The sequence below is a fragment of the Pezoporus occidentalis genome, unplaced genomic scaffold (assembly GCF_034315485.1).
Source record: "Pezoporus occidentalis ecotype Australia unplaced genomic scaffold, CSIRO_AGI_Poc_V1 ctg277, whole genome shotgun sequence".
In the NCBI taxonomy this organism is placed as follows: domain Eukaryota; kingdom Metazoa; phylum Chordata; class Aves; order Psittaciformes; family Psittacidae; genus Pezoporus; species Pezoporus occidentalis.
The window spans coordinates 263,013-289,356 of NW_026914686.1; the positions used below are offsets into that span (position 1 = coordinate 263,013).

The 26,344-nt window shown below is 53.9% G+C and overlaps 2 protein-coding genes across 16 annotated transcripts in view; one reads left to right on the forward strand and one right to left on the reverse strand.

Moving 5' to 3' along the window:
* Positions 1–19,187, forward strand: part of TANC2 (tetratricopeptide repeat, ankyrin repeat and coiled-coil containing 2) — a 218,872-nt gene extending 199,685 nt beyond the window's left edge. For 11 of the 13 annotated variants that reach the window (XM_062625109.1, XM_062625115.1, XM_062625114.1 and 8 more), the window contains 7 exons: positions 4,452–4,627; positions 4,923–5,055; positions 5,590–5,619; positions 6,511–6,602; positions 8,008–8,154; positions 10,183–10,283; positions 11,857–19,187. In XM_062625109.1, coding sequence (XP_062481093.1) covers positions 4,452–4,627; positions 4,923–5,055; positions 5,590–5,619; positions 6,511–6,602; positions 8,008–8,154; positions 10,183–10,283; positions 11,857–13,807 — 2,630 coding nt within the window. In that variant the 3' untranslated portion in view covers positions 13,808–19,187. The remainder of the gene's footprint in view (positions 1–4,451; positions 4,628–4,922; positions 5,056–5,589; positions 5,620–6,510; positions 6,603–8,007; positions 8,155–10,182; positions 10,284–11,856) is intronic. The other 2 variants (XM_062625112.1, XM_062625118.1) reach the window with 1 other exon arrangement.
* A 749-nt stretch (positions 19,188–19,936) lies between these two features.
* Positions 19,937–23,800, reverse strand: LOC134166966 (transmembrane ascorbate-dependent reductase CYB561). 3 transcript variants are annotated; one of them, XM_062625125.1, is made up of 7 exons: positions 23,780–23,800; positions 22,908–23,075; positions 21,738–21,940; positions 21,500–21,598; positions 21,327–21,430; positions 21,095–21,252; positions 19,937–20,514 (listed from the first exon to the last, which is right to left on the reverse strand). In XM_062625125.1, exons 3-7 carry the CDS (start codon positions 21,937–21,939, stop codon positions 20,316–20,318), a joined length of 762 nt encoding a protein of 253 aa, XP_062481109.1. In that variant the 5' UTR covers position 21,940; positions 22,908–23,075; positions 23,780–23,800; the 3' UTR covers positions 19,937–20,315. The 3 variants fall into 3 exon arrangements, with proteins under 3 accessions (XP_062481109.1, XP_062481110.1, XP_062481111.1); XM_062625126.1 differs by having other exon boundaries at positions 22,902–23,075; XM_062625127.1 differs by lacking the exons at positions 21,500–21,598; positions 22,908–23,075; positions 23,780–23,800 and having other exon boundaries at positions 21,738–21,997.
* Positions 23,801–26,344: the final 2,544 nt, after the last annotated feature.

The window sequence follows — 26,344 nt, forward strand, 5'->3', positions numbered from 1 at the left end:
CTAGAACAGTCTGAGTGTTAATGTGGTGCATTTTGTTGTCTGTGTTTGGTGCTCACAGCCTCAAAGCCACGCAGTTGAGTTAGGAATAAGATAACATTGGTGCCTTGTGCGTTAAGAGTATGCCCTTGAACCATGATTGGAGCTTTCCCCAATCAGTAAATGATGTGATTAAACAGGGGAAGTTCAGGTTAGATGTAAGAAAGTTCTCTGCTGTGAGGGTGCTGAGGCGCTGGCACAGGGTGCCCAGAGAAGCTGTGGCTGCCCCATCCCTGGCAGTGTTCAAGGCCAGGTTGGACACAGGGGCTTGGAGCAAGCTGCTCCAGTGGAAGGGGTCCCTGCCCGTGGCAGGGGTTGGAGCTGGATGGTCCTAAGGTCCTTTCCAACCCAAGCCATTTTATGATTCTATGACTGAAATGTCAGCATCACCATGGAACAGGCAGGCAAGACTCAAGGACAGAGCCAGAGCTTGGGATGTGTTTTAACACGTCTGGTTTTAGTGCTAGTGTTGTTGCCCATGTCTTTGACACCAACATCAGCAGGAGGGGAAGACCCTGCCGCATTCAAAGATTCAATGTATTTACTGAAAATGAGATAGAATTCGTTTGAAGATAGTCTGCTCTCCAGCTTTGCACTCACACAGTCATTTTGTTGAGTACTTTCACTGTAATAACTCTCCTTCAGGAGGAGTTACTCAGCCAACAGGAACATGTTTCAGTTTTACTCATTTCTGCTGTGCATATTTGAGGTGAGTCAGAGCAGCGCACTGCCTCCAGCCTGTGAACATGATTGTTCAGTATTTCTGTAGCTCCATAGAGGTTCTTTTTTCCCCTTTTTTTTTGACAAATAACCAATGGGAGGTTTTTGTTTGTTCAGGTAATTTTCCATTAATTTTTGGCTACCTGGTAGTTGTAAGAGCCTTTCTTCACTGTAAAATTGCCAGGCTTCCAAGAACAAGCTTCTCATTCTCTCTCTGTCCTGAGCCCCAGGCCAGTAGGATCCTTGCTGTCCCCTGCATAGGGGTGTCTGTAACCTGCATAGGGATGTGACAAAGATCACTTTGAGGCAGGAGGTTCTTAGGAACTGATTCAGTTAAATCTTTTCTGATGCTCATAATGCTTCCCTAGTGCTTCAGACACTGAGAACCCAAAAAGTCAAAAGAAAACCATGTTTTTTACTTTAAAAGGTCCATTCTTCGAAATAGCTTCATAAAGTCCCCTAAATATGCTATAACACATAGTCCTGAAAAGTTAGCACAAGCCTGGGCAGAGTACAGTGATAGATGATGTATTTTAATTAAAAGGCCTTTGACGATCCCATTCAGTGTTTCATTAAAATCAAAGCGTGTGAATCATAAGCCATAAGCATTAATTAGTGTGTTGCAAAGCAAATCTAATTTGGCTGTACTTGATTAACACAGGCAGCGTTTGTAAACACTTTTTATTAACAGAGTTGCAATCATCAATCAATTTGAAATCCAGATTTTGAGAGGTACCTGCTGCTCTCACTGAACACCCAACAGTAGCGCACGTGTGAACAGCAACTTAAACTTCCCTGGCTGCAGCTCTGCTAAAGCTCATACTTACATGGGTCTGTGTTACACAGTCATGGAATGGTTTGGGTTGGAAGGGACCTCAAAGCTCCTCCAGCTCCAGCCTCTGCCACAGGCAGGGACACCTTCCACTAGAGCAGCTTGCTCCAAGCCCCTGTGTCCAACCTGGCCTTGAACACTGCCAGGGATGGGGCAGCCACAGCTTCTCTGGGCACCCTGTGCCAGCGCCTCAGCACCCTCCCAGGGAAGAGCTTCTGCCTAAGAGCTCAGCTCAGTCTCCCCTCTGGCAGGTTCAAGCCATTCCCCTTGGCCTGTCCCTACAGGCCCTTGTCCAAAGCCCCTCTCCAGCTTTCCTGCAGCCCCTTTAGGCACTGGAGCTGCTCTCAGGTCTCCCCTTAAGGAGCCTTCTCTTCCCGGCTGACCCAGCCCAGCTCTCTCAGCCTGGCTCCAGAGCAGAGCTGCTCCAGCCCTTTCACAAAGCTAAATAATTCCCGATGCTCGTTCCATTTGGAGAGAGCTTGATTCTGAATCTCATTTTCCTGCAAGAATCAGTCCCTTGATGTCTTTGCTGCCTTGGCGTATGTGGCACATGTGAATGCTGCTCCTTGCTGGCTGCCTTGTGCCTCTGACACTTTTGCATTTAGCCAGTTCATTTTCTTAGGGAAGCAGCTCAGCCCTTCTCAGAAGCAAGCTTTACCCAGACAAGTGTTTCCCACTGCAGCAGGGATCAGTCCCATGAGGTCACCTTAAGCCTCTTGCCCTCAAAACCATCCATTTGTTTCCTGTCTGACTGCCTTAATGCTAAATAAGTCAGAGATCCCTGAAGGAGCAGAAGATGCCTTCAGGGTCAAGCAGAGGTTCTGCTGGGAGCCACGGCAGCATCTGAAGCTCATGCCCAGGCTGCCTTGGAGGAGTGTTATGGCATTTCTCTTTGTCCGCTCACTTAGACCATCAGCTTGTGTTGCTGCAGTGGTACCCTCGAGTCTGTGCATGTCACAGTGTGTAATGGTGCATCTCTTCCACTGGACTGGGAGAAGAGTGGGAAGGTCGAGTGACGATGTGGCTTTGAAGCCTGCCCTCTTACTGCAAGAGCTGTCTTACCTGCTCCAGGAGAGTCGGAGGGAAAACACAGGAGAAGACTTTGACAGTTTGATGGCAGGAAAATAGCTGGCACAAATAAGGAATGAAATGAGACTTCATCCTGCTTTGCTGAGCAAAAGTTGGCCTTGGGGGGGTGAGGAGCTTTCACCGAGCTTCAGAAGGGTTCCTGGGTGCAGTGTGGGCAATGTGGGAGAAGGCTGGCAAGAATTCAGGTGTTTATGTTACAGAGTCATTGGATGGTTTGAATCCAGCTCCAGCCCCTGCCACGGGCAGGGTCCCCTTCCCCTAGAGCAGCTTGGTCCAAGCCCCTGTGTCCAACCTGGCCTTGAACACTGCCAGGGATGGGGCAGCCGCAGCTTCTCTGGGCACCCTGTGCCAGTGCCTCAGCACTTTCATAGTGTCATATTGTCATCCCGTAGCCTGTACCCTGGGGCCAGTGCCCCTCTGTGTCACACTGCATTGTCCCAGTGTCATTTCCCACCTCCACTGGGAGGCATACAGTGAGCAGGATGCTGCAATGGTGCTGGGAGCTCTGGGTGGAGGTTTCAGAGCATCTCCCAAGCAACTGCTCCTGTGTGGTGCTCCTCCACAACACAGAGCTGTGCAGGAGGGAGAACCTGTCAGCTTGCTGTCAGCAGGGCGATGGGTGCGAACCGGGGGCTATGGCAGCTCCCATGAACAGGAAGGTTCAGGCAATTCACATCACTCCCCCACTTGCTGAGCTTTCTGGAGCCAGGGAAGGTCTCATGCTGGGTGGCTTAGACTTTATCTACAGGATTAAAACACTGCAGCAGCAATTCAGCCCAGCCCCCTGGCAGGAGCATCCTGCAGTTATTCGCAGTCCCTCGGAGGAGCACAGCTTGTATGGATCTCTTCTGCCTGCTTGAGAGCCAGAGCCCTGCCTGTGCCATGGCAACGGGAGCTGTCTTCATGCCACGAAGAGGAGTGTTCACTTCATGCTGCTGTTCAGATCTCAGATGCGTTTCCATATGCTGTATGAAGCAACACTGACCCGTTGGTATGGCAGCGCCCAGTTCTTCATCCAAGAAAATGTCAAGTCCCACTCTCCTTGGCTTGCACTTGGCAGCAGTTTATCCCACAGCGTTGTATTTATATTGGGTAAAGTTCAGGGAGAAATGCTGCTGGAAATTGTGTCAATTTGGGTAAAGGGGAGGGGAGCGAAAAGGGGAAAATACGTGCTTTTTATAGGAGAACTGAGCTGGATTGACTTGGTTCCCCTTGGTACACCATGACCTGCTGAAACAGCAAAATGGCCTTCATCTCTGATGAAGCCTTCAGCACGAGCTGGAATGGGGTTTGATAAGAAATAACCAGTGAAAAAGAAAGATTGATGTCTCAGCTGAGGGATGTCAAACCCTCCCTGCTGTTCAGGAGATGTTTGCCAGCAAAGCCGACAGAGCTAGGTGTGAAAAAGTTTGCAGTTGGGTGTGAATAAACTCATTTTCCACAGCTTCTCTCAGTGCATTTGCAGTTGCTGTGGAGGGGAGATCTGCAATAAAGTGATTAATAATGATGTACAGAGCTCTCTAAGAATAAGCTGTCATCACTAAGTGGATGGTTTGTTGTATTGTGGTGCTCAACAACAGAGAGCTCAAGTGAACTAATGCTTGTTCTTCCATAGAATCCCAGGCTGGTTTGTGTTGGAAAGGACTTTAAAGCTCATCCAGCTCCAGCTGCTTGCCACGGGCAGGGACACCTTCCACTAGAGCAGCTTGCTCCAAGCCCCTGGCCTTGAACACTGCCAGGGATGGGGCAGCCACAGCTTCTCTTCTTCTTCCAGGTGCTTCTATTTCTCTGATGGACAAGGAGGGTTTGACAGCCCTCAGCTGGGCTTGTCTGAAAGGACATCTCTCCGTGGTGCGGTCCCTGGTGGAGAATGGTGCTGCCACCGACCATGCGGATAAGAACGGACGCACTCCCCTGGACCTGGCAGCGTTCTACGGCGATGCAGAGGTGGTAAGTAACATGTGCAGAGGGCAACAGGCAGTTGGTGTAGAAGCCCTAAAGTGGTACAGTTTAACTCAATGTAGCGATAAGTGTGTAGAGTCATGGCTCTCCATAGAATCATACTGGTTTGGGTTGGAAGGGACCTTAAAGCACATCCAGTTTCCAGCCCCTGCCATGTGCAGGGACACCTTCCACTAGAGCAGCTTGCTCCAAGCCCCATCCAACCGTGGCTGATATACCCTCGGGCCCTCCAGGGGTGGTTTCAGCCCAAGCAGTGAACTGACCATAGGACTTCTTGTTGCAGGTTCAGTTTCTGGTGGACCATGGGGCCATGATTGAGCACGTTGACTACAGCGGGATGCGCCCCCTCGACAGGGCAGTGGGGTGCCGCAACACCTCGGTCGTCGTCACTCTCCTGAAGAAAGGAGCAAAGATAGGTAGGGACAAGGGGACAATCTGGTGGCTCCCAGCAGTGGGGCTGGCTTCCTAGAACATACAGCACCGAGGCAGCTTCAGCCCAACTGCTGCTTTGGACTTGGAAAGCAGCCGGCAAGTGGTGGCTGCCTTGTTCTCTTGGTTAAAACGGGGGAGATATATATATATATATGTATTATGTCATATTACCTAGCAAAGTTAATCAATAAACCACTGTTTCTTTGGCAAGGTCCTTCCTCTGGTAATGCTTTTTCTATCTTTACTAGTCTGAGTCAGCAAACGTACTCTGTCCATGCATTGCTGTGAGCTGCTGCGGTCACTCGCTCTGTGTATGCTTCCAGATTCAGTGGTACCTGCACTGCGCCACACAGCCGCTCACGTTACGTTTTCCTGTGAAAGGGGATGTTGCTGGTGCATTGGCTTCTTTGCTGCCTGCCTCTCACAGCTGCTTTTTGTTTCCTTTCTTTTTTTTCACCTTCATACATTTTTTTTCTCCCCTCTCTCCTACAACTTTTTGTTTTCTCCTTTCTTTGAAGGTTGTCAGACGTTACCGAGTCGCCCACGAGGTATATCTCATTGCTGTCAGCATCAGCTTCGATCTGATAGCTTTGTCAGCCTTGCTTTCTCCTGTTTGATTTAGCCTGCATGCATCCCCAACACCTCTAATCTTTTAATTTACTTCACCTTCAAATAATTTTTTTAATGACTGTTGCAGAGAATAACTTGAACTCAAAAACTAACTTCCTTCCCCCAAAACGTACTGAATCTACTTATAGAATATCATTGACTTATTCTTCACCCACACTAATGAGTTATCGCCAGATTTTTGTCACCCTTTCCCTCCCAGTATTAGTCCTTGAGATAACAACTGGCTCTGCACAGGCAGAGCCAGCGTGGCCCCAGCCCAAGCGACAGCTCCGGCACCGGCAGCACTTAGACATGACCTTCCCTGTGTCGTATTTCCCACCTTAATGGGTTTTCTACTCTAGTTATTTCCCATCTTGTGAAGCTGGAAATCACAGCCCACTTAAACACCTATCGCCAGCCCAGCTGCAGGTTTCCTGCTGCACTTCCATGATTCTCATTTAGAAATGCTTTGATGTAACCACTCTGATCTTGCCTTTTGAATATGTTTTGTTTCCCCAACTCCGCCCCGGCTGGTTCCACAATCAGCACTGCCCTCTTGTGGAAGTGGCTCCCAGCATTCCTAGACCATTGTGGGAGTGGTGATTGGGATTAGCCTTAATGACTGCAAAGGAAAACCATTGTAATGTGGATGTGACGTTTAAGTGTGAGAGGAATTGTCAGCTCAATCATTTGGAGCACTCAGCCCTTTGACCATGCCAAGTTGTTCTCTCCAGCAGAAATTCCCACCCCAGGATATTTTTTCCACCCAGCTTCCTACCACCCTTGCATTGTATGAGTTTTTTACCCATCATGCATCCTGTACACTACAGGTCCAGCAACATGGGCGATGGCAACCTCCAAACCAGACATCATGATCATCCTCTTGAGCAAGCTGATGGAAGAGGGAGACATGTTTTATAAGGTGAGAGGAGTGTTTTGGGGAAGAACTGAACAAATCAGCCAATGGGAGGTTTTGACTGAGCCGTGCTGCTGCCTTAACCCATGGCAAGTAAAAGCTACTGCTCACAGCATCCCTCGTGTTGCAAACTGGTTTTGGTTAGCAGGGTTGGGGGGGGGGGGGCAGTGTTTGATTGCCCAAATCTGTAACAAAGCTGAAGCAAAGCCAGAGTCTCTGCATTCTGGACTTGAGCCAGTGCTTCATTTCCTCTTTGAAAGCACTAGAACCCAAGTGTTTGTTCAGTGGTGTTGCCATCGCATCGGGTCTGACAGTGTTGTCATTACCTAGCAAGCTCACTGCTGTGGAACCACCCAACACCATAGTGGATCCCAGAAGAAGTCGGGGATCCACTTTTTGCCTCGCACACTGATAGTCAGGATGCAGATGGCTTTGTTGTGTCCTTCAGCACATGGGAGGTGTTCCACCAGTGCACTGGAGTGGCGTCTTTTTTGCTGTTTATTTTAAGCTGATCTTTAAAACCTGGAGCTTTGCACACACACAAAATGTGCAAGTACAACAATGAGTCACTGTTAGGCTCTAAGGGCGAAGCAGAAAATATGCAAAGCTGGCATTGTAACTGGAGTTATCTGCCAGAGATACGTGATACAGCTGAGAAACCTGAGTCTACAGGGTTTTAAAGCTTACTATTTGTAGCTGCACAATGTATGTCTGGGTCACCATGAGTTGCACGTGTCCCAGATCCCATTTTGCCCTCTTTTTTTCACCCTGGCTGCCAAGGCTGCTCCTCCCCAGGGCATCCCAAAAATAGGTGCCCAAAATAGCAAAGATGAGTCACCCTTTGAAGGTGACTGTGGCGGCCCACATAAAAGGAACCCCTGTTGACAGGCTTAGGTGTAGACACCTGATTTTTAGACCTCTAAAGGCCAAGGAGATGAATTTCAACCCATTTCTTCACTTCAGAGCCACATCACTGCCATAACATTTTATCTTTGCTATTGCAGGGGCTTTGCTGAGCCCCAGGAACTCCACCCAGAGTCCCAGACTTCATGTTCTTTACCCTTCCTGGTGCTTATTAAGCTTTGGGTGCAGGGTGTTCTCCAGAAATGGATTACTGATCCCCCAGCTCAAAAGACAATCCAGAAACCAGATGGGGTTGTATCAAGTTAACACAATCTCTGCTGTGTTTCCCACTGTAGCATGACAAGTCTGTACCAAGTGGGAGAACTCAACTTGCACAAGGCATCTGCATTTCCACATCAGATGTTCCCTTGTTCTGGCTTTCCTCTCTAGAAAAGAGCTAAATAGTGAAGTCACGTTACTGTGACATTCATGGGCCCGGCGAGTGAGTTCTCTGCAGGGGAGTCAACTCAACCCAAGGATGTGTTTTGACACGTTCTCCTTCTATTAGAAAGGTAAAGTGAAAGAGGCTGCCCAGCGCTACCAGTATGCCCTGAAAAAATTCCCAAGGGAAGGGTTTGGAGAAGACCTGAAAACCTTCCGTGAGCTGAAGGTCTCGCTCCTGCTCAACCTGTCCCGATGTCGAAGGAAAATGAACGTAAGTCTCCTCCCTCTTTGTGGCCTGAAGCACAAGGTGCCAGTTTGCTTGGACAGGGGAGGTTCAGGTTGGACCTAAGGAAGAAGCTCATTACTGTGAGGGTGCTGAGGCACTGGCACAGTGTGCCCAGAGGAGTGGTAAATGTGCCATCCCTGGCAGGCTGGGCAGAGCCTTGGGCAACCTGGTCTAGTGTGAGGTGTCTCTGCCCGTGGCAGGGGGCTGGAACTGGATGATCTTAAAAGTCCTTTCCAACCCAAACCATTCTGTGATTCTGCCTGCACACAGAGACTTGACCGTCCTGCAGTCGCGCTTTGACCGCAGAGGTCTCCCCTCTGTGTTAACCTGGTTGTCCTCCACAGAGCACTGGCACGCTCTCATTCAAGAGAAGCGATGGTTTAATACCTATTTCTGGTGATTAAAAATTCATTGCTGTGTTTATAGCTTTTTGAATTTTTTATTGCTGCCGTTTGCTGATGCTGTGCACGGGGGGGGGAGGCATTTTCCAGCTTTCTAGGCCAGGAGGAGCCAGGAAATGTGCTTCTCTGAACGCTGATCTCAAATGAAGGAGCATATGCTTAGGGGGCTGGTGCTTCCCCAGGGCGCTGACTCATCCAGGAGCACCCACACACACTCCTTCTGCTCCCAGAGCTGCCACAGCACTGTCACTCTCCCCATTCCCATCCAGCAGCATCTAGCGACCAGCTCCTGCACTGTGGCTGTTCCTCCAGCAGACAAGTGCTACCTCCTCCTTGCTCTGCATGCAGGGGCTTTCACTTCTGTAGAAGCTTAAAGTCTCCAGAGACTCAAAAAGTGTTCTGCGAGCCAATAGAGATTACACTGGAGGGGAAGGGGTTTGTGACACCTTCATTTCTTTAAACTGTGAGGGAGAAAAGAGGAAAAGCAATGGATGTGAAATCTTAATGCTGGTGAACAAACAGCACAGTTCGTAGCACAAGTGTGAACCTTCTCTTTAAACAAGCCAGCTGTGCTGTAAGGACAGGATCTTTGGTTGGGAATCCCAGGTTTTGTGATGGAAAACTTCAGAGGGTTGTGATAGCTCCTGCAGTTTTTGCACCTATAGATGAGAACATAAAGGTACATACCTCTGACTGCATTCACAGTCTGTTAGGCAATATCTCTTCAGTAACTGCTACTGAAGGTGCAGACAGAAGTATGAGCTTCCCCAGGCAGAGTCCAGGTAGCAAGAGTTTAGTTCCTGAGTTTCTGAACAGATCAGGAGTGTTCTTTGGTCCTTTCTCCCAGAACTGCTCAGGTCATAGCCCAAGTCAGCAATCCAGAGCAGTGGTTGTGGAACGCACACCCCTCCTTCACAAGTGCTGAGCTTAGTGGTACCTGAAACATGTGGGGCAAGGCAAGGGGCACCCAGAGCTGTCTCCGTCCGTGCCAGCACTCTCTGCCTCCCCACCCCACTCTAGTCTCCAAAGTGGAGTGTAGGAGAGATATAAGGAACAGTGGAATAGGTGGCACTGGTAGGAGACCTTTGCCAGGCAAATCCTGTTTGTAGCAACTGAGATGCTGTAGTCCTGTCCTTCATGTGCAGTTTTATTCAGCCCCTTCGAAGCAGGTCAAGTGTGCTGCGGAGTGGGAAGCAGAGGGCATGGGAAAGGTTTCCTATTGCTTTCAGCTATGGAAAAAAGTCCTTCATGAGATTACATTCCAGCCTCTGCGAGACCAGATGTTTCCTCAAGACTGTAGGGTGTTGGAGAGGGATTGCATGCACTTGCTGGGGACACAATCAGTGAGAACAGAGCCAGTGGAGCACTGGCCTCTGTGGGTGCTGACAGCATCCGGCATTACGAAAGGGCTTTGGACATGCCATTGTAGTTCTTCGGGTGTAAATGATGTGGGATCCATGTGAAACCTTCCAGTTTTCCATCAGGTCTTCCACGGTACATGTGAAAGAAAATCAAAACATGTCTGTATGAAGTTTGTTTTCTTCCCAAACTGTATATATCTTTGTTTCTGTATCTGTTCAGTTACTTACCTGCGCACTTATTGTAATGACAGGATTTTGGAATGGCGGAGGAATTTGCTACTAAAGCACTGGAGTTGAAACCGAAATCTTACGAAGCTTACTATGCAAGAGCAAGGGCCAAACGCAGCAGCAGGTGAGGAGAGAGACAAGTGCAAGGGGCTGGTCTCGTTTGGCAGTTCCTGGAGGCAGCTGAATGCAGATGTTTGGAGAGGTGTCTCTTAGTTGAACGCTGAACATCTCAATGCGCTGGAAGCCTTTGCGCCAAGGTTGGGTGTTAAAACTACACTTTAGTTCAAGCACAACTTGGACTCGAAGCAAAATGTGACTCATGGCAACCCTGCGGCCTGTGTTACGTCATCGCAGTGATCTCTTCTGCCCTTAAAACCTGTGAATCTCTCTGTCCTACAGCACTTTCTGCAAGGCAGAAGTTGCTGCTCTGCACTGGCTGCACCAGCCAGGAGCTGTCAGCCACAGCAACCAGCTTCTAGAGAGCTGCAGCGCTGGGATCTCTGTGTCTCAGATGGAACCCAGAAGATTCCCTCCCTGAAGGCTAAAAGATGGGAGATTAGATTCATTTCAAACCCCGTCAATGCCATTCCTAAATGAACATTGATTTAGGGTCTCGAGTTCTGGGCTCAAGGGCACTGTCACTGCACACATCTTGGGTTTAAGCCTTGCACACTGCCCTAATGCCTTTCCTTTCATGGTTTCCTCTCCATTGTTTCCAAAACACTTGTAAGGAAGCATGAGAATCGGGTTCCTTTCCAGATGATATCAGCCTCCCCCACATATAAGCATCCTTTTCTCCCCAGGTCCCTCCACCACCTTGGCTTTTCTTCTGCATTTCCCAGTGGAGGTCTGCACAGTCCGGGGAGCAGGATGCTTTTCCTCCCTCCACCTGTGTTTCAAGAGCTTGTGCAGAACCGTAGGCTGGTGTTGGGAGGCACCGGGGAGTTTTTCCCCTGGGATCGTTCTCCCAGCTGACAGTCCTGTTCAAAGGGAGGGTTTTGCTAAAGCCAACCGTGTCCCTGTAAATGACAACCCCCTTTCCTGAACCGCCACCTCCTTTTTCCTCCTCACATGCTGGCCTTTCCCTTGCATAGGCTTCCCTGGGCAATCACAGGCTCCCATTCCTTGATTCCATTCCTTGACTCAGATGAAGTTAGCCAAATCCATTGCAACATTGGAGAGCCAGGCCTTGCTTAAGCACTGACCCTGGGAGCCCTTGGGCGCTGGAGCCAGCCCTGACTCTGTGTGGTCTTGGCATCAGGCAGAAGTTCCATTTTCACTGGCGTAAGCAGTTGCAGCTCCATCAAAGCTGCTTTTGTTTACAGGAGGGGTGAGCTTGGCTCTTGGTTCTCTTGGTGTTGGTTTCCCCTTTGCTGTTACAGGAGCAAAGCTCATGGTGGTGCTGTGGGAAGTAATGAGCCTGTAACACACTGTAATGCAGAAGGAGTTTTTGCACTCTGGGTTGTGGACTCAGGACTCTGTTCCCTTCCTCTTCTCCAGAGTGGCTGGCAGTGTTTTTTCAGTTTGGTTAAACTAAATCCAAGGGAGGCTATTAAGGCAGAGTTAGAGACACGCAGCACATGGTAGCAATCACAGACAGTAACGGGTGAGCCTCTTAACCCTCCGGAGCCTCCGAGAAGGGCTCCATTCAAATCCAGCGTAATTTCAGTTCTCCTTTCTGTCCCTTTGTCAAGCAGGCAGTTTTCAGCAGCCCTGGAGGACCTGAACGAGGCCATCAAGCTGTGTCCCAACAACCGGGAGATCCAGCGGCTGCTGATGCGGGTGGAGGAGGAGTGCAGGCAGGTCCAGCAGCAGCAGCAGCAGCCGCCGCCGCTCCCGGTGGAGCCTGAACCTGAAGCCCAGCACGAAGAGCTCTATTCTGTGCAGGACATCTTTGAGGAGGAGTACCTGGAGCAGGATGTAGAAAACGTTTCCATTGGCTTGCAGACAGAGTCCAGGCCAAACCAAGGGCTGCCCATCATCCAGAGCCCACCCCCATCCCCGGCTCACAGGGACTCAGCCTATATTTCTGGCTCACCCCTTGGCTCTCATCAGGTCTTTGATTTCAGGTCCAATAGCTCTGTGGGTTCACCAACCAGGCAAGGGTACCAGTCCACATCTCCTGCTCTGTCTCCTACGCACCAAAACTCACATTACAGACCCAGTCCTCCACACACGTCCCCTGCTCACCAGGGCTCCTCTTACCGCTTCAGCCCACCGCCTGTTGGAAGCCAAGGGAAGGAATATCAAAGCCCGCCACCTTCTCCTCTTCGCAGAGGTCCTCAGTATCGCGCCAGCCCCCCGGCAGAGAGCATGAGCGTTTACAGGTCACAGTCTGGTTCCCCTGTTCGTTATCAGCAAGAACCCAGCGGGGTCAACCAGCTCCCTGGTAGACCAAAGTCTCCGTTGTCCAAGATGACGCAAAGGTCCTTCCAGATGCCCCAGCTCCCTGTGGCCGTGCCGCAGCAGGGGCTGAGGCTGCAGCCAGCCAAGGCACAGATTGTGAGGAGCAACCAGCCCAGCTCAGCTGTCCATTCCAGTACTGTAATCCCAACCGGTGCTTACAGCCAGGTTGCCCACTCGATGGCCAGCAAGTACCAGTCAGCGTCAGGGGAAATGGGGGTTAGCCAGAGCAGGTTGGTCTACCAGGGCTCCATCGGGGGCATCGTTGGTGACAGCAGACCAGTGCAGCATGTTCAGGCGAGCCTGAGCGCAGGAGCCATCTGTCAGCACGGAGGACTGGCCAAAGAAGACCTTCCACAGAGACCATCCTCAGCATACAGGGGGGGGATGAGGTATAGCCAGACGCCGCAGATAGGGCGAAGCCAGTCCGCTTCCTACTATCCAGTGTGTCACTCAAAGCTTGACTTGGAACGTTCTCCCCTCCCCGCCAGCCAGCTGGGCTCTCCGGATGTGTCTCATCTCATAAGAAGACCCATCACCGTTAACCCCAGTGAAATCAAGCCTCACCCACCGACTCCAAGGCCCCTGCTTCACTCTCAGAGCGTTGGCCTCCGCTTCTCTCCCTCCAGCAATAGCATCTCCTCCACGTCCAACCTGACTCCCAACTTCCGCCCTTCCGCTTCGATTCAGCAAATGGAGATTCCTCTCAAGCCAGCTTACGACAGGTCTTGCGATGAACTCTCACCGGTCTCTCCCACTCAGGGGGGTTATCCCAGTGAGCCAGCCCGTTCCCGGACCACGCCGTTCATGGGAATCATAGATAAAACCGCTCGGACTCAGCAGTACCCCCATCTCCATCAGCAGAGCCGGACCTGGGCTGTGTCATCAGTGGACACTGTCATTAGTCCTACGTCTCCTGGCAATCTCCCCCAGCCAGAATCATTTAGCCCGCCTTCTTCAATCAGCAACATTGCCTTTTATAACAAAACCAACAATGCACAGAATGGCCATTTGCTAGAGGACGACTATTACAGCCCCCATGGGATGCTGGCCAATGGGTCCCGGGGAGACCTCCTGGAGAGAGTCACCCAAGCCTCCTCGTATCCCGACGTCAAGGTGGCAAGGACGCTGCCTGTGGCGCAGGCCTACCAGGACAACCTGTACAGGCAGCTCTCCAGGGACTCCAGGCAAGGGCAGACATCCCCAATCAAACCAAAGAGACCATTTGTGGAGTCTAATGTGTGAAAGACGCTTGTTGGAGTAAGACCCTCATGTTTTCAGCACACACACTTCCAAGCTTGATTTCCATGCATATTATTATTATTATTATTATATTATTCTGATGATTATGATTTCTCTTTGGTAGCTACATGACCAAGTTTCTCCGGTACTTTGTGTGGTGGTCAGACAGCCATGCACATGCTCCAGCCCTTTCGTTCCCCAGCTGACCGTGAAGCCAACAGCAGCCGAGCCAGTATGGTTTGCCCAATTCCAGCTAAGTTTCCAGCCGGGATACCTTAGTGCGTGGGGCGGGGTGGCCCCGACTCTCCCCTCCGCAGCGGGAGGTAACCAAGAGACAATCGCGTTCTATTTAAGTTGGTTTCTTTTGTCTTGATGAGCTCTTAACTCAATTGTGATGGGCATTCCTAGCGGGAGCAGAGCAGGGATCACAGGAGCCTTTCCCAAGGCTGCATCCTTGGGAATGTCAGCCAGGTCATTTGACTCTTTGCCCCTCAAAGAGCAAATTACCCACAGCGAGCAAGGGCACGATGTGTTTTGACACCGAGTAGCTATGCACAATCACCATCCTGCTTCAGCTGGTGTAGAGCATTTCAATCCGAATTGGATTCAGTGGATTCCTGCACTATTTAATCCAGCAGCAGCCAGAAGGGGTGGGATCACACTGTGCTCTGCTGCTTTGCAAACTACCTGCTGGGTGCCTCCGCACTGATTTGCTCTGGGGCATTTTAAAGGCACTGGTTGATTAGAGTTAGCCCTTTGTATGCCTTGGAATCAGCAAGGGACTTGGCCAGAAACCTCTTGCATGTGAGCTGGGATGGCAACACTTAACTCGGTGAGCGGACGACTGCACCTCACACACAGCACCATGTTTCCACTGGGACAGTTTGATGTTGGGGGTTTCATTTGGTGGGTTTTGCAAGGAAGAACAAAAAAAATCTCGCTTAGAAAATGGGATTTGAGCAGGAAAATTGCAAATTTTAATGCTTTATTATGTATTGCTTTGATGATGAGGCTGCATGATGTGGCATGATGGTTCCCGGGACAGGAAGGCTCCTTCTGCAAACCCACCTGGGCAGCATCTCCTGAGAGCCGGTGCCGTAGCAAGGGATGCACTCCAAGATCCATTCCCAAAACCTTGGAAAGCAGTTGCCATGTTCCATACGTGTACATGGTGGAGACCACATTCTCCTTTTTAAGGAGCTGGAGTTAAAAGAGAGCTATTTATAATTTATTTATGTGATCCGTTTGTTTAGGTTGGTTTTCCTATTTTTTTTTGAGTCGAATGCAAATCCCATTGGACGGTGGGAAAAGAGGGAGCGGTTCCAGGATCTGTTTTCCTGGGATTTTCCATAATCTGTCAATTTTTCTCTGACTTTTTTTTTTGAGGGGGGGAACTCTTTACAGACTCATTGGCTGCTGGTGGGTTTGAAATCTGCCTTTTCAGTCGCAGAGAGGGAAGGGTGGGATGAAGGAGGGGGAGAGCGATAACTGTAGCTTGTTTTAAAGCAAAATAGTGCCTGTTGCCTGATGCTGAACCTCCCTCGTATCAGCTCTTGAGAGTGATGTCAGTGCTGAGCAGGAGTTGGAGTGTTTCCAAAGGGCTATGCGAATAGATTGCAAGACTTCTCGAGCCAAACCATGGGGTCCAGCCTGGTGTAAATGAGCAGATCCCCAGCGCCACATCCGTGCAGCTCCATCCATTTACATCAGCTCAGGACTTGGTCTGAAACTCTTCAAGCTGGCTTCAGTGGGGTTATTTCGGTGTCTTTCTGTGTGTGGATCAGCACATCTCACTGCTGTCCTGTGCCTGGGATGCGCACGCCTTGGGGTGACAGAGGCTTGTGTCTCACAGACATGTTTCCTCTATAGGCTTTGGTGATTTTGGTGCTCTTTGGGGCTCTTTGGTGTTTGTCCAGTGGATTTGGATTGAGGTCACTGTTTTCTTTCTCGAGGTGCATCCCAGTGCTGACTGTTTGCTTCCTTGCAGGGCTCTGTAGAGCAGGGAGGTAAGACTGGGAGACCCCTTGGTAGGGCAGGCTCCCCGTGGCTGTGGGGACATGCAGCTCCTTGCACTGTTCCCCTCCTTGCAAAGGGGGTGTGATGGGCTTTTTCGTTCCTTTCCTCTCTGTTTTGAAGCAACATGTTCTGCTTCGTAAGGAATAACCCATTTCTTCTCTGCACACAGTGCACCTATAGCTAGGACATGCCTATCCATGGGTCTGGAGTAGTCGCTTTGCTCAATGCCTCCCATCCTCCAGCTTTCTGAGCCACTGAGTAGCTTCCTCCTTTAGTTGCTTCTTTGAAAGGGAAAGGTAACCAAATTCAGCCCCACCCCTGTTCACATCCAGGCGAGGTTCTCTCCACTGGGATGCAAACGGGATGATGCGGGAGCAGTGATGGAGCCTATGCCTTGCTTTCCCTATTCATTGCCTCGTGCTCCCGGTACTGTCCTGGAGCATCCCCTCACAGCACTTCTGTGTGTAGCTTTTGGGTTGGTGAAGATGTTCTAAGGGAAAAAGACAGCAGCTCACACTTGTAACACAACCACCAAGCTGCAGGAAGGCTTCAGTGCTGCAGTGTGCAGGTTTGTTCACAATAGCACGTGCTCACATTTCTCACAGGATTCTTGCACTAATGGTTTTCCATCTGTTCTCTCTGTAAATGGGTGCACTTTACTGTTTGTTACTATGAGAAATACTGGCTATTTAAGCGTGAGTAGTGTCTTCATTAGAGAAATAGCAAAGCAGCTCTTGTCTCTTTGTGTATTTTTCACAAAGGAGGAAAAAAAGCAAAGAAACAAAGCAATGAATCTGACCATTTATAGCACAAGAACTGACTCTTGTATATAAGCATCAACAGGTTGAGTAAGTTTTACCTACAAAATGATTTGCAGTGGCTTTAAAGCACTTCCCCAGCAATCCTGTTAGGGAGGGTTGAGGCAGGGTGGCTGCTGTGGTACCCAGGTGAATAAGGAGCACACCCCTCCCTGGAAAAGCCATTCCCTGTGTCCTCAAAGTCAGGCTTTGGATTTGGCAGGGAGGAAAAGCAGAGGTGGTGCTGTGCTGTGCTGTTGTGCGTGGTCCTGTTGTGCAGCGCGCTGTTGTCCACGTGGCTCAGTGGAGCTCACTGATGTCCCTTCCCCTTCTCATCTCGGCTGTCGGTCTGACAGGCAGGCTGTGCTGGGGAGCACGTGCAGAGTTTCAGACACAGTGCTGCCTTCTCCATCCATGCTGTGTATTGAATTACTCTTGGAGTAATCCAGATGTGGGGTGATGCTGCCAGCAGCGCCTCTGTCCCCTCCCTGGCCGCAGTGGCACCGCTGGCAAGCCCCTGTCTGAGATTGAGGAGGATTCTTGGGTGCACCAAGGAAACCAGGTTCTTGATGACATGGAAACCTCCAGGTTTGGTTCTTGGGGCGCGTTGGGTGGCGATGCTGAAGCCGACCCATGTACTTAGGTGCCCTTCCCACCGGGTGTCTCTCGTCCCCTGCCCACGGCTGGAATCTTCTCTCCCAGCTTGGGGTGTCCATGTCTGCCGTGTCCCTCGGTGGGGATTCACCGGCTCTTGGTCTCCCAGGCTGGGAGGATGCTGGGACCAGCATCGGAGGGCTCTGGAAGTGGTTGTCAGTGCTTTGTAAAGGGAGGGTTTTACCAAGACACATCCCTCAGGATCGGTCTCTGGAGGCGAAGGCACCGCACAGCCTGAGCCGCCTGCTCCGCATCACTGCTGGGAAGGGCACAGGCTGTGCCAGCCAAGATGCTGTCTGTCCATCCATCCATCCCTCCGTCCATCCGGTGCCCGCAGGTGGGTCCATCCGAGCACTGGACCTTTGGGGGTGTTTTCCTTTAACCTGGCTGTAAAGGAAAACTTCTTGGTGAGTGTGAGCACCGCGTGTGCGGGTGACGGACGCCTCAGCCACGCTTGGGTTAGGTCTGGAGCCAGGCTGGCTGCAGGGACCCTGTCCCCTCCTGCAAAGGCCGCTGCATATTCAGGGTGACCCAGAAGAAGCCGAGCTCAAACCCAAGTGCCAGCTCCGCCTTACCTAGAGAAACAAGCAAGCCAGTGTGCCTCCTCTTCCTCGCCAAGGGGGGTCCGCAGCGAGCTGAGGCAAGCTCTTCGCTGGTTGTACTTTGCTTTTAGCCTTGGGAATTCAGGATAGCTCCTCTGTTAATGGTGTTTAACCAAGGGCTTAGGGGAAGAGCTGTGGTACCTGCCGGGACCTCTGCGGATAAATGCCTTCACCCCGTGCTGGTTGCTCTGTGTGGGTGCACGTTGGACACAAAGCACAATGGTTGAGAGTGAATCTGTGATTTTATTTTTCAGATGTGTGTGAATAATTGCTGGGATTTTCCTTTCTTTGCGTTCAATCAAACTCTTTTTTCTAATACAAACCACTAAGGGCTCAATTCTTTAGCAAGATGCATTCGTGTCCAACTCCTGACTGTGCAGCTGGATCCCACCTCAACTCTTACAGCCCGACCCGAGGGAAAACACAGCGCGACCGTCACCGGGAGAGCCAGCAGATACCAAACCCACCCGCTGCATCCTTCCCTCCTGCTCATTTCCTACCTGTCACCGTACTGGGGAGGCAGCAGCCAGGTCCACTCCTCCGGGATCGCATCCCATGGCTGCTGTGCCAAAAGACTTTGTCCCTTCCGGGTGATGCTGGGTGGGTTGGAAGCCCCATGCCCAGGGACTGGGTCGCTGCCTCGCTGTGCTCTAACAGAGCCCGGGAGCAGCGCCGTGCGCCATGTCAAGCCTGTTCTGTTGCCACTCCGACAACCCAGAGACTCCCGTGGACTCTGCCAGCCCTGTCCAACCAAGCCTTTTCTTTCCCATAGTGTTGCATTCAACGTCCTGTCTCCCTCCTGTCTTCACGCCCGCGAGGAGCTGAGTTTGGAACAGACACGTGCAGTACACACACCTTGTGCTTTGTACACCCCCCTGGCTGCCATCCTCCGAGACACTTGCTGGGAAGATCTTTAAGACACTTCACCGTTTTCCTTTAGCTTTTCTATAACTCCGATGTAAAGGACTTCCTCTCTCTGTACAGTATATTATTCAATGCATGTTCTGTTCTCTCTACCGATATATTGAACACCACACAGTTGTGATATTGTGCAGTGGGAAGAGCAGCCCCTGCCGACAGCGGAGGCTTTTGCCTCTCATGTATAAGGAAAGAAGAAGACATATTTTTTCCTTTGCTGTATTTGCTTGAGCAGAGTTTTCTTGTCTGTACATGTGAGCTGTGAGATAGATGTGAAAAGTTCAAAAGAATGCATTTCCCCCCCTCCCCGGCCCCCAATGTATACAGGTTGTAATCTGTACAATGAAACTGTATGTATGAACAAATGTACTTATTTATAAATGGTTAACACTTGGAGACGGCGTCTGGCCTGGGCTTCTTCCCATGCGTGCCATAGAACCACTTGAAGGGGTTGGGTTGGCACCTTCAGCTCCATCCAGCCCAGCACCTCTCCAGCATCCCTGTAGCCCCCTTCAGACACTGGAAGCTGCTCTGGGGTCTCCACGCAGCTTCTCTTCTCCAGGCTGAACAGCCCCAGCTTTCTCAGCCTGTCCTCACACAGGAGGTGCTCCAGCCCCTGGGCATCCTCGTGGCCTCCTTCTGGACTTGCTCCAACAGCTCCGTGTCCCTCTTACGGTGAGGAAAAGACCTCGGAACATCAGGGCAGCACCAGAGTCCGGTCTGGCTGTCGCTGTGTGGGGATGGGGAGCGCCAGGAGCAGGAGGGGATGGAGGCAGTGCTGCTCTTGCCCTTACAAAGGGCTGTTAACAGGACAGGAGGGAATGGTGTCGTTGGGGCTGCTGAGCCAGGCTGCATGCGCAGTGGGAGACTGGGGGACAATGGGATGTGGCTAGGACCAGGGGCTGTGTTTGCTTTGCAGCACTGGGATATGGGAGATGAGCCCAAACCTCTTGGCAGTGGGTCCCCTCCACTTCCATGGGTACATCCAAGACCCCTGTGCTATATCTCTGGACATCCCCTGGAGATGTCCCCATGGACACCAAGCGCTGCGGTGCCCATTGCTCAGCACAAGACAACCCCATCCCAAACAGACCCTGCCTCCCCCAGGCCCTCGGACCATGAAAGGATGCGAGACGGGAGGAGGGCAGGGTTGGCTGCAGACATTTATTAGGCTGAGAGCGCCCACGGAGCAGACAACACATCGCACGAGAGGAGAAGGCTTCGGACACAAAGATGCTGAACCTGCACAGACCCCGGCATCATTCCAAGCCCCCACGTGTGGCCAAACCCAGCGCTCCCACTCCTGGTCCCCTGGGCAGAGCCAGCCCCTGCCTGTGCCCTATGGGGCTGGGGGCTCAGGGGCACCAGGGGCTGTGTAGGGCAGAGCTGAGGAAGATGAAGGCCAAGCGAGGCTGAATCCAGCATTAACACCAGCGAGCGCATCCTTCCCCAGTGGTCCTCGTACCCTGAGCCGGGCAGAGCCCCCCAGGGCACATGGGAAACATCCCGTAGGAGCCAGGGGCATCACTGGCTGCCACCACCGGGGCTCTCCCCCTCCGTCAGGGTCTTGAAGTCCATGGAGAGGGCCAATTCCTCGGCCAGGGGCGGGCGCTTCCACTCATCCCGTGTCAAGACGTAGCCCACCACGAGCCCGAAGGCCACCAGCAGCACCCCCAGGGTGTTGGCCAGGACGCCCTCGGGCACAAAGCGGCTGTAGGAGTCCCTGTGGGGACACATTGGGATGCTCAAGCTGATGGGGATGGGAATGGGTCTGGCCCTGCCCTGCCTGGGGTCCCTCAGCATCCTCTGGGCACACAGCATGGGGAAGGTGCCTTTCCCCCGAATCAGAGCAAGAGGGAGGTGCCCAGGTGCTGTTTGCTTTGGTGACAGCACAGGAAGGTGGTGGCAATGTCCTATACCAGGGCTATAGGCAGCCCTGCCAGATGTGCTCCCCCAGCCAGAGGGAGGTGGCTCCTGGGGTGCCCCATAGCTGTGTCCCCATGGAGACCCCAGTGTGCATCTGGAGCACATCTGGAGCTACCAGGGCAGAGGCCTCGGGGACAAGAGCAGCCTGAAGGGTTCTGACATCACGTGGCTGCAGAGAGGCAACGGCACATCCCCATCCACAAACTACTGCAGGATCCAGCCCTTGTTAAACATCCTCTGGGCAGTGACTCAGCAGCAGCAGAATTAAAGGCCTTGGAGGGGGGAGATGTAACAGCCCCAGCACGAGCAGGGGCCAGGCTCTGCCCATTGGGCTGCAGGGAGCCTGGGGTCTAGAACCCCCCAGCCCTATCACCCACCTGATGTTGAAGAGGAGCATCTCGGTGATGCCCAGCAAGCAGGAGGCGATGGAGAGGGCAAAGAGGGCGGTGCCGATGAAGATGTGCTGAGGCTTGTAGCGGCCCCGCAGCGAGAAGGAGGCACCGGGGAGCAGGAAGAAACCACAGCCCAGGAGCCACTGTGGGGCAGGGGGATGTTACAGAGAGCTCTGTGGGGCCCCGGGAGGGTGCTCAGGGTGTCCCCAGCGCTCACCTGCAGGAGGTAGAGCACGAAGGTGGCCATCCCGCACCAGCTGTGCAGGCTGTACATGTTGGGGATGCCCTTGGCCCGGTGGGACTCGAACACTGCGATGATGCCTGCGGACAGGAGCCCGTTACCCGTTACCGGATCCATCCCTATGCACCCACCCAGACCACAGCACCCACCGACGAGGGCGATGAGCAGCGCCAAGCCATGGAGCAGTGCGTGCAGCGCCTTGGTGGATCGCTTGGGTTCGTTCCTGAACACGCGGTACACGAGGAGAGCTGCCGGAGACAGCCCATGAGCACCCATGGGCGTCCCCCACGTCCCCGCGGCCCCGCGGGGGGGGGGGGTCCCGGAGCATCTTCCCCGGTCTCCGTTTGTGACCGCTTTGTCCCTTCCCCCCCCCGCGGGGCCGCTCACCGTCACCCTGGAGGAAGACCATGGCCAGCACCATGCAGAGCGGGTGCACGTTCAGCTGCAGGGCGCTCTGCCAGCCCAGGCCGCCGCGGTACCGCCCGAGCCAGGCCCCCGTGGTGAGCAGCAGCGCCAGCCCCAGCGCCTGCGACACCGCCACGAAGGCGCAGAGCCCCGCGGGGCGGGCGGGCGCCGCGGCCCCGTCCATGCTGCGGGGCAGAGCGGGGCGAGCGCTGGCGGCCGGGTCCCGCTGCGGGCAGCGCCCGGCTCCGCCCTCACCTGCCGGGGCCCGGCGCTTCCTGGTGCCGCCGGGGCCGCTGCGTCACCCGCGCCCGGAGGTGGCTCCGGTTCCGGCCCCTGCTGCCTGCTCCTGCCCAGAGCCTGCACCAGCCCCAGACCCCGAGTCCTGCCCTCCAGCCGCAGCCCTGTCCCTCCAGCCCCATCCATTCATCGCCCTCCTCCATCCTTCTCCCTCCACCCCCATCCCTGTCCCTCCATCCCCATCCCTCCATCCCCATCCCTCCATCCCCGGCTCCATCCCTCCATCCCCATCCCTCCATCCCCGGCTCCATCCCTCCATCCCCATCCCTCCATCCCCACACCTTCATCCCTGGCTCCATCCCTCCATCCCCATCCCTCCATCCCCATCCCTCCATCCCCACACCTTCATCCCTGGCTCCATCCCTCCATCCCCATCCCTCCATCCCCGGCTCCATCCCTCCATCCCCATCCCTCCATCCCCACCCCTTCATCCCTGGCTCCATCCCTCCATCCCCACCCCTTCATCCCCGGCTCCATCCCTCCATCCCCATCCCTCCATCCCCATCTATCCCCATCTGTCCATCCCCATCCCTCCATCCCCAGCTCCATCCCTCCATAGCCATCTCTGTCCCTCAATCCTCATCCCTCCATCCCCATCCCTTTCACTCCAGGCCCATCCCATGGCCCACCCTTGCCCATTCCCCAGCCCCTCCATCCCCAGAGCCCCACAACAACCCCCACAAACCCTGCTAGGGTAAGGCAGCACAGGGATGAGCACCCTTGTGATCCCTCCCCTCTGTGACCAAACCGATGTCCCTTGGGGTTATGGGGCTGCGCAAACCCTCATGGAACAGACACATGGTGGTACCCAGCCCCACAGAGCCCTGCCCCATAGCCCCCACCACTCACCTGCACCCACGTCCTGCTTCGTTCTGGGTTATCCCTGGGGATCAGCGCTGCCACTTCTCCTGCTTCTGCTTCAACCAGGGCCAATGTCCCACCTCTGGCACAGCCCCACTGCGGCTGCCCCTGGGGAGGAGCACCCAGCAGCCAGACCCACGGTGCTGCCAGGACTGGGGGGAGCTGGGGAAGGGAGGGGGGATGCATTAGGCCACGCACACACTTTGTTCTCAGCCACCTTTATTGGATCAGCCGGGTAAGTGAGTTAAGGGAATTGGTTTATCCCATTAGGTTGCACTGCAAAGGCGGCCTCATCGCCCGGGGCCATGGCGTGGACACAGGGTCCAGGCTGGGGTGATGGGCAGAGAGGGGCTCCGCGTCCCTCCTGCACCACAACAGCCCCCAAGGACCCTCAGCACTGCCATGGGGCTGCTGGTTCCAATGGGAATCCCACTGGGTACCCATCCTGCCAGATGCAAACATCTGGCCCTGAGCACAGGGCACATCCCACTCCCATGCTGAGGATGAGGGACTGGGACTAACCCCCCCCCCCCCCAAGCCACATCAGCCGGCAGCAGGACACGGGGAGGTGCCCTTGGGATACCCCTTACCCCTAAATCCATCCCACCAAGTGGTGGGAGAGCCGGAGGCAGCTGGGCCCTTCGGAAAAGCCATCCCATGGTGGGTCCCTGCCTGTCCCCTCCCACCCCACATCTCTGCCCCCTCCATCCCCAGTCTCTGCTCTCTCTGCTTTCAATGGGGGCTCATGCAGGGGACAGGGCTCATCCAGCTCAGGGCTGGGGGGGCTCTGAGCAATGCATTGGAGGGGGATTTGAGGCAGCCCCCCCCCCCCCCCCCCGAGCCCCCGTTCGTGCCCCCCAACCTACCTGTGGGTGCCAGGAGGCGCTGCCTGAGCCGGGCCCAGCGTGACAGTGTCTGAGGCAGGGATGCGGCCACCGCGTTGCTGTGGCAACGGAGGATGGAGTAGGGGGGTAGCACCCCGGGCATGCTGCGGGGGGGGGCAGGGCGTTAATTGGACCACGTTAATCACCTGCACCCATCAGCAGCACTGGGGGGGGGAAGGGGGGGAGGGTTGTGCTGCAGGACCCTTGGCTGGTGGGTTGGGGATGGGTGACACGGCCCTGGGGAACCCCCGCTTCCATTTACAGCTCCGGGAGCCCCTCCAGGAGCACCAAATACACCCTGTGCCCCCCCCCCCCCCCCACACACACACACACACCATGGGATGTTCCTGAGGGGAAAAGGCTTGGGAGATGGGGAGGGAGGTGATGGGAAGATGATGGAGATGATGCGGGCAGATGAGGTGGATGACGGGGAAAATGATGGGGAAGATGGAGATGATGATGGGGGAGATGCGGGGGTCCCCTTTTTGGCTCTGGCCCTCTCGGGAGGTCCCCTCCTCTTCCTCTCCCCGTCCTGTCCCTGTGTCTGTGTCTCTGTCTGTCCCCCAGGCCGCCACCAGGTGTCAGCAGGAGCCCGCGGTGCCGGCAGGACCTGGAGCGTCCTGGGCTCCGGCTCGTCCCGGGGATGCAGAGACCAGGCAGGGGTCGGAAGCATCCCTGGGTCTGGATCCTCACAGGGACCCGAGGCAGAGCCCCCACGGGAGCTGGAGCATCACCACCCTCACGGGGAAGAGCTTTTGCCTTACCTCCAACCTGAACTTGCCCTGTTTCAGTTTGAACCCATCACCCCTTGTCCTATCACTCCAGTCCCTATGAAGAGTCCCTCTCCAGCATCCTTGTAGCCCCCTTCAGGCACTGGAAGCTGCTCAGAGGTCTCCACGCAGCTTCTCTTCTCCACGCTGAGCAGCCCCAATGCTCTCAGCCTGGCTCCATACGGGATCTGCTCCAGCCCCTGAGCATCCCCCTCCCTGACTGCACCTGGGTTCTGGCCCTGCTGAACCACACCTCGGTGGTGGTGGGGATTGTGCCCCACGACACACGTTCCCACTGGGGAGGAGAAGATGAGGGGCTGTTGTTGGGGGGCTCAGTGGGGGCTTTGGGTGCCTCTGCTCAGGAGGGGCTGAGTAAAGTGGAAGCCAAATGGAAGCGCTGGGGGGCAGAATCGAGGTCCCAGGGTTGGAACTGGAGATGAGCTTTAAGGTCCCTTCAACCCAGCCCCTGGTTCCATGGGTCCATGGTTCCATGCCGAGGACCTGTCGCACCAAGAGCGAAGTCCAGGCCCTGCTGCAGCCCAGGGCAGAGTTCCATCGCCACCGCCTTGATCCTGGGGAGCAGCCCCTGTGCAGCGGGACCCAGGGAATGGCGCTGCCCCGGGAGCTGCTGTCACCTCCCATCTGCAGCCCGGCTTTATCAGCGGGGGTTGTTTACCGCAGGGGATCCGCCGAGCCATAAAAGCCACCATAAACTGCAGACCTTGAGCTGTGCTGCTGTGTCCCGGCCGGAAAGGGCTGGAGGGTGCCTGGTCCAGCTGAGACCCTTGGAAAAGCCCCCGAGCGGGTTCATCCTTTAGGATATGCCAGGACAACGAGCTTTGCCCTCAGCTGAGACCAGCAATGCTTTATCCTTGTTCCCAACCGCATCCAGCTGAACTGTCCATGAGTCTATGGCTTCCAGCAGCCAAAAGGACATCACAGCCCTCAACCCAATGTGATTAAAGGGCCATGGTTGCTTCTCCCATCCACACAGCAGGGACAAAGCCACTGCCCCATGCACAGGGATTCAGCAGCAGCAGCTCCCCAGCCAAATGAGCCCCTGCAATGCAGAGCACTCTCCTCTTGCAACAGGAGCCGTTTGTAACCAGCTCTTTAATTAAAGCCATTGCCAGGGGCATAATGGCTTTATTAAATCTGCCTGAGCTGGCAAGAGTAAAATCCAACCTGTGCTGCAGGACGGTGATGTCGGGCAGGAGAGCCAGCGCTGCCTGTCCTGGTGCGGGGCTCGGGGATGCTCAGGGCTGCCACAGCTCCATCGACTCAACCCTGTTGGAGGACAGGATCATCAGTCAGGGGCACCCCTAACCCACGGCACTGAGGCCTTGTCCATATGGTCTGTGAACACTTGCAGGGACGGTGACTCCAGCCCTGCCCCGTTCCAATGCCTGACTGCAGTGGATGCTGGGCCAGCTCCCTGGCCAAACCTGGCATCAACAGGAGCACCATGAAGTGATAACTGATGGTGAAACCAGCAGTTCCCATCCTCCCTCTGCCAGACACCACCAAATGACCATTCTGCTGATGCACCCTCTTTGACTTTGCTGGGTTTGCTTTGGTTTTACCTTCCTAAATCAAGTTTTTATTGCTAAGAAAGGCTTGCTTGCAAGATGCTTCCCCTGAGGATGCTGGGTCCAGAGCCCAGCTCCTCAGCAGAGCCAAGCTGCTGCCTGAAACAGCCACAATGTTCCCCCACAGAACCCCAAAACTGGGGCACAAAGTTAGCATCTTATCACTAAATATAAGGATAAAGAATCAA

Excerpts from the sequence above, each read along its gene's own strand:
- LOC134166966 (XM_062625125.1), bottom strand. The coding sequence starts at position 21,939 with ATGGACGGGGCCGCGGCGCCCGCCCGCCCCGCGGGGCTCTGCGCCTTC. Across the intron at positions 21,599-21,737 it reads GGTCTTCCTCCAGGGTGACG|CTCTCCTCGTGTACCGCGTG; the intron begins GTGAGCGGCCCC and ends TGTCTCCGGCAG. Across the intron at positions 20,515-21,094 it reads ATGCTCCTCTTCAACATCAG|GGACTCCTACAGCCGCTTTG; the intron begins GTGGGTGATAGG and ends GTGTCCCCACAG.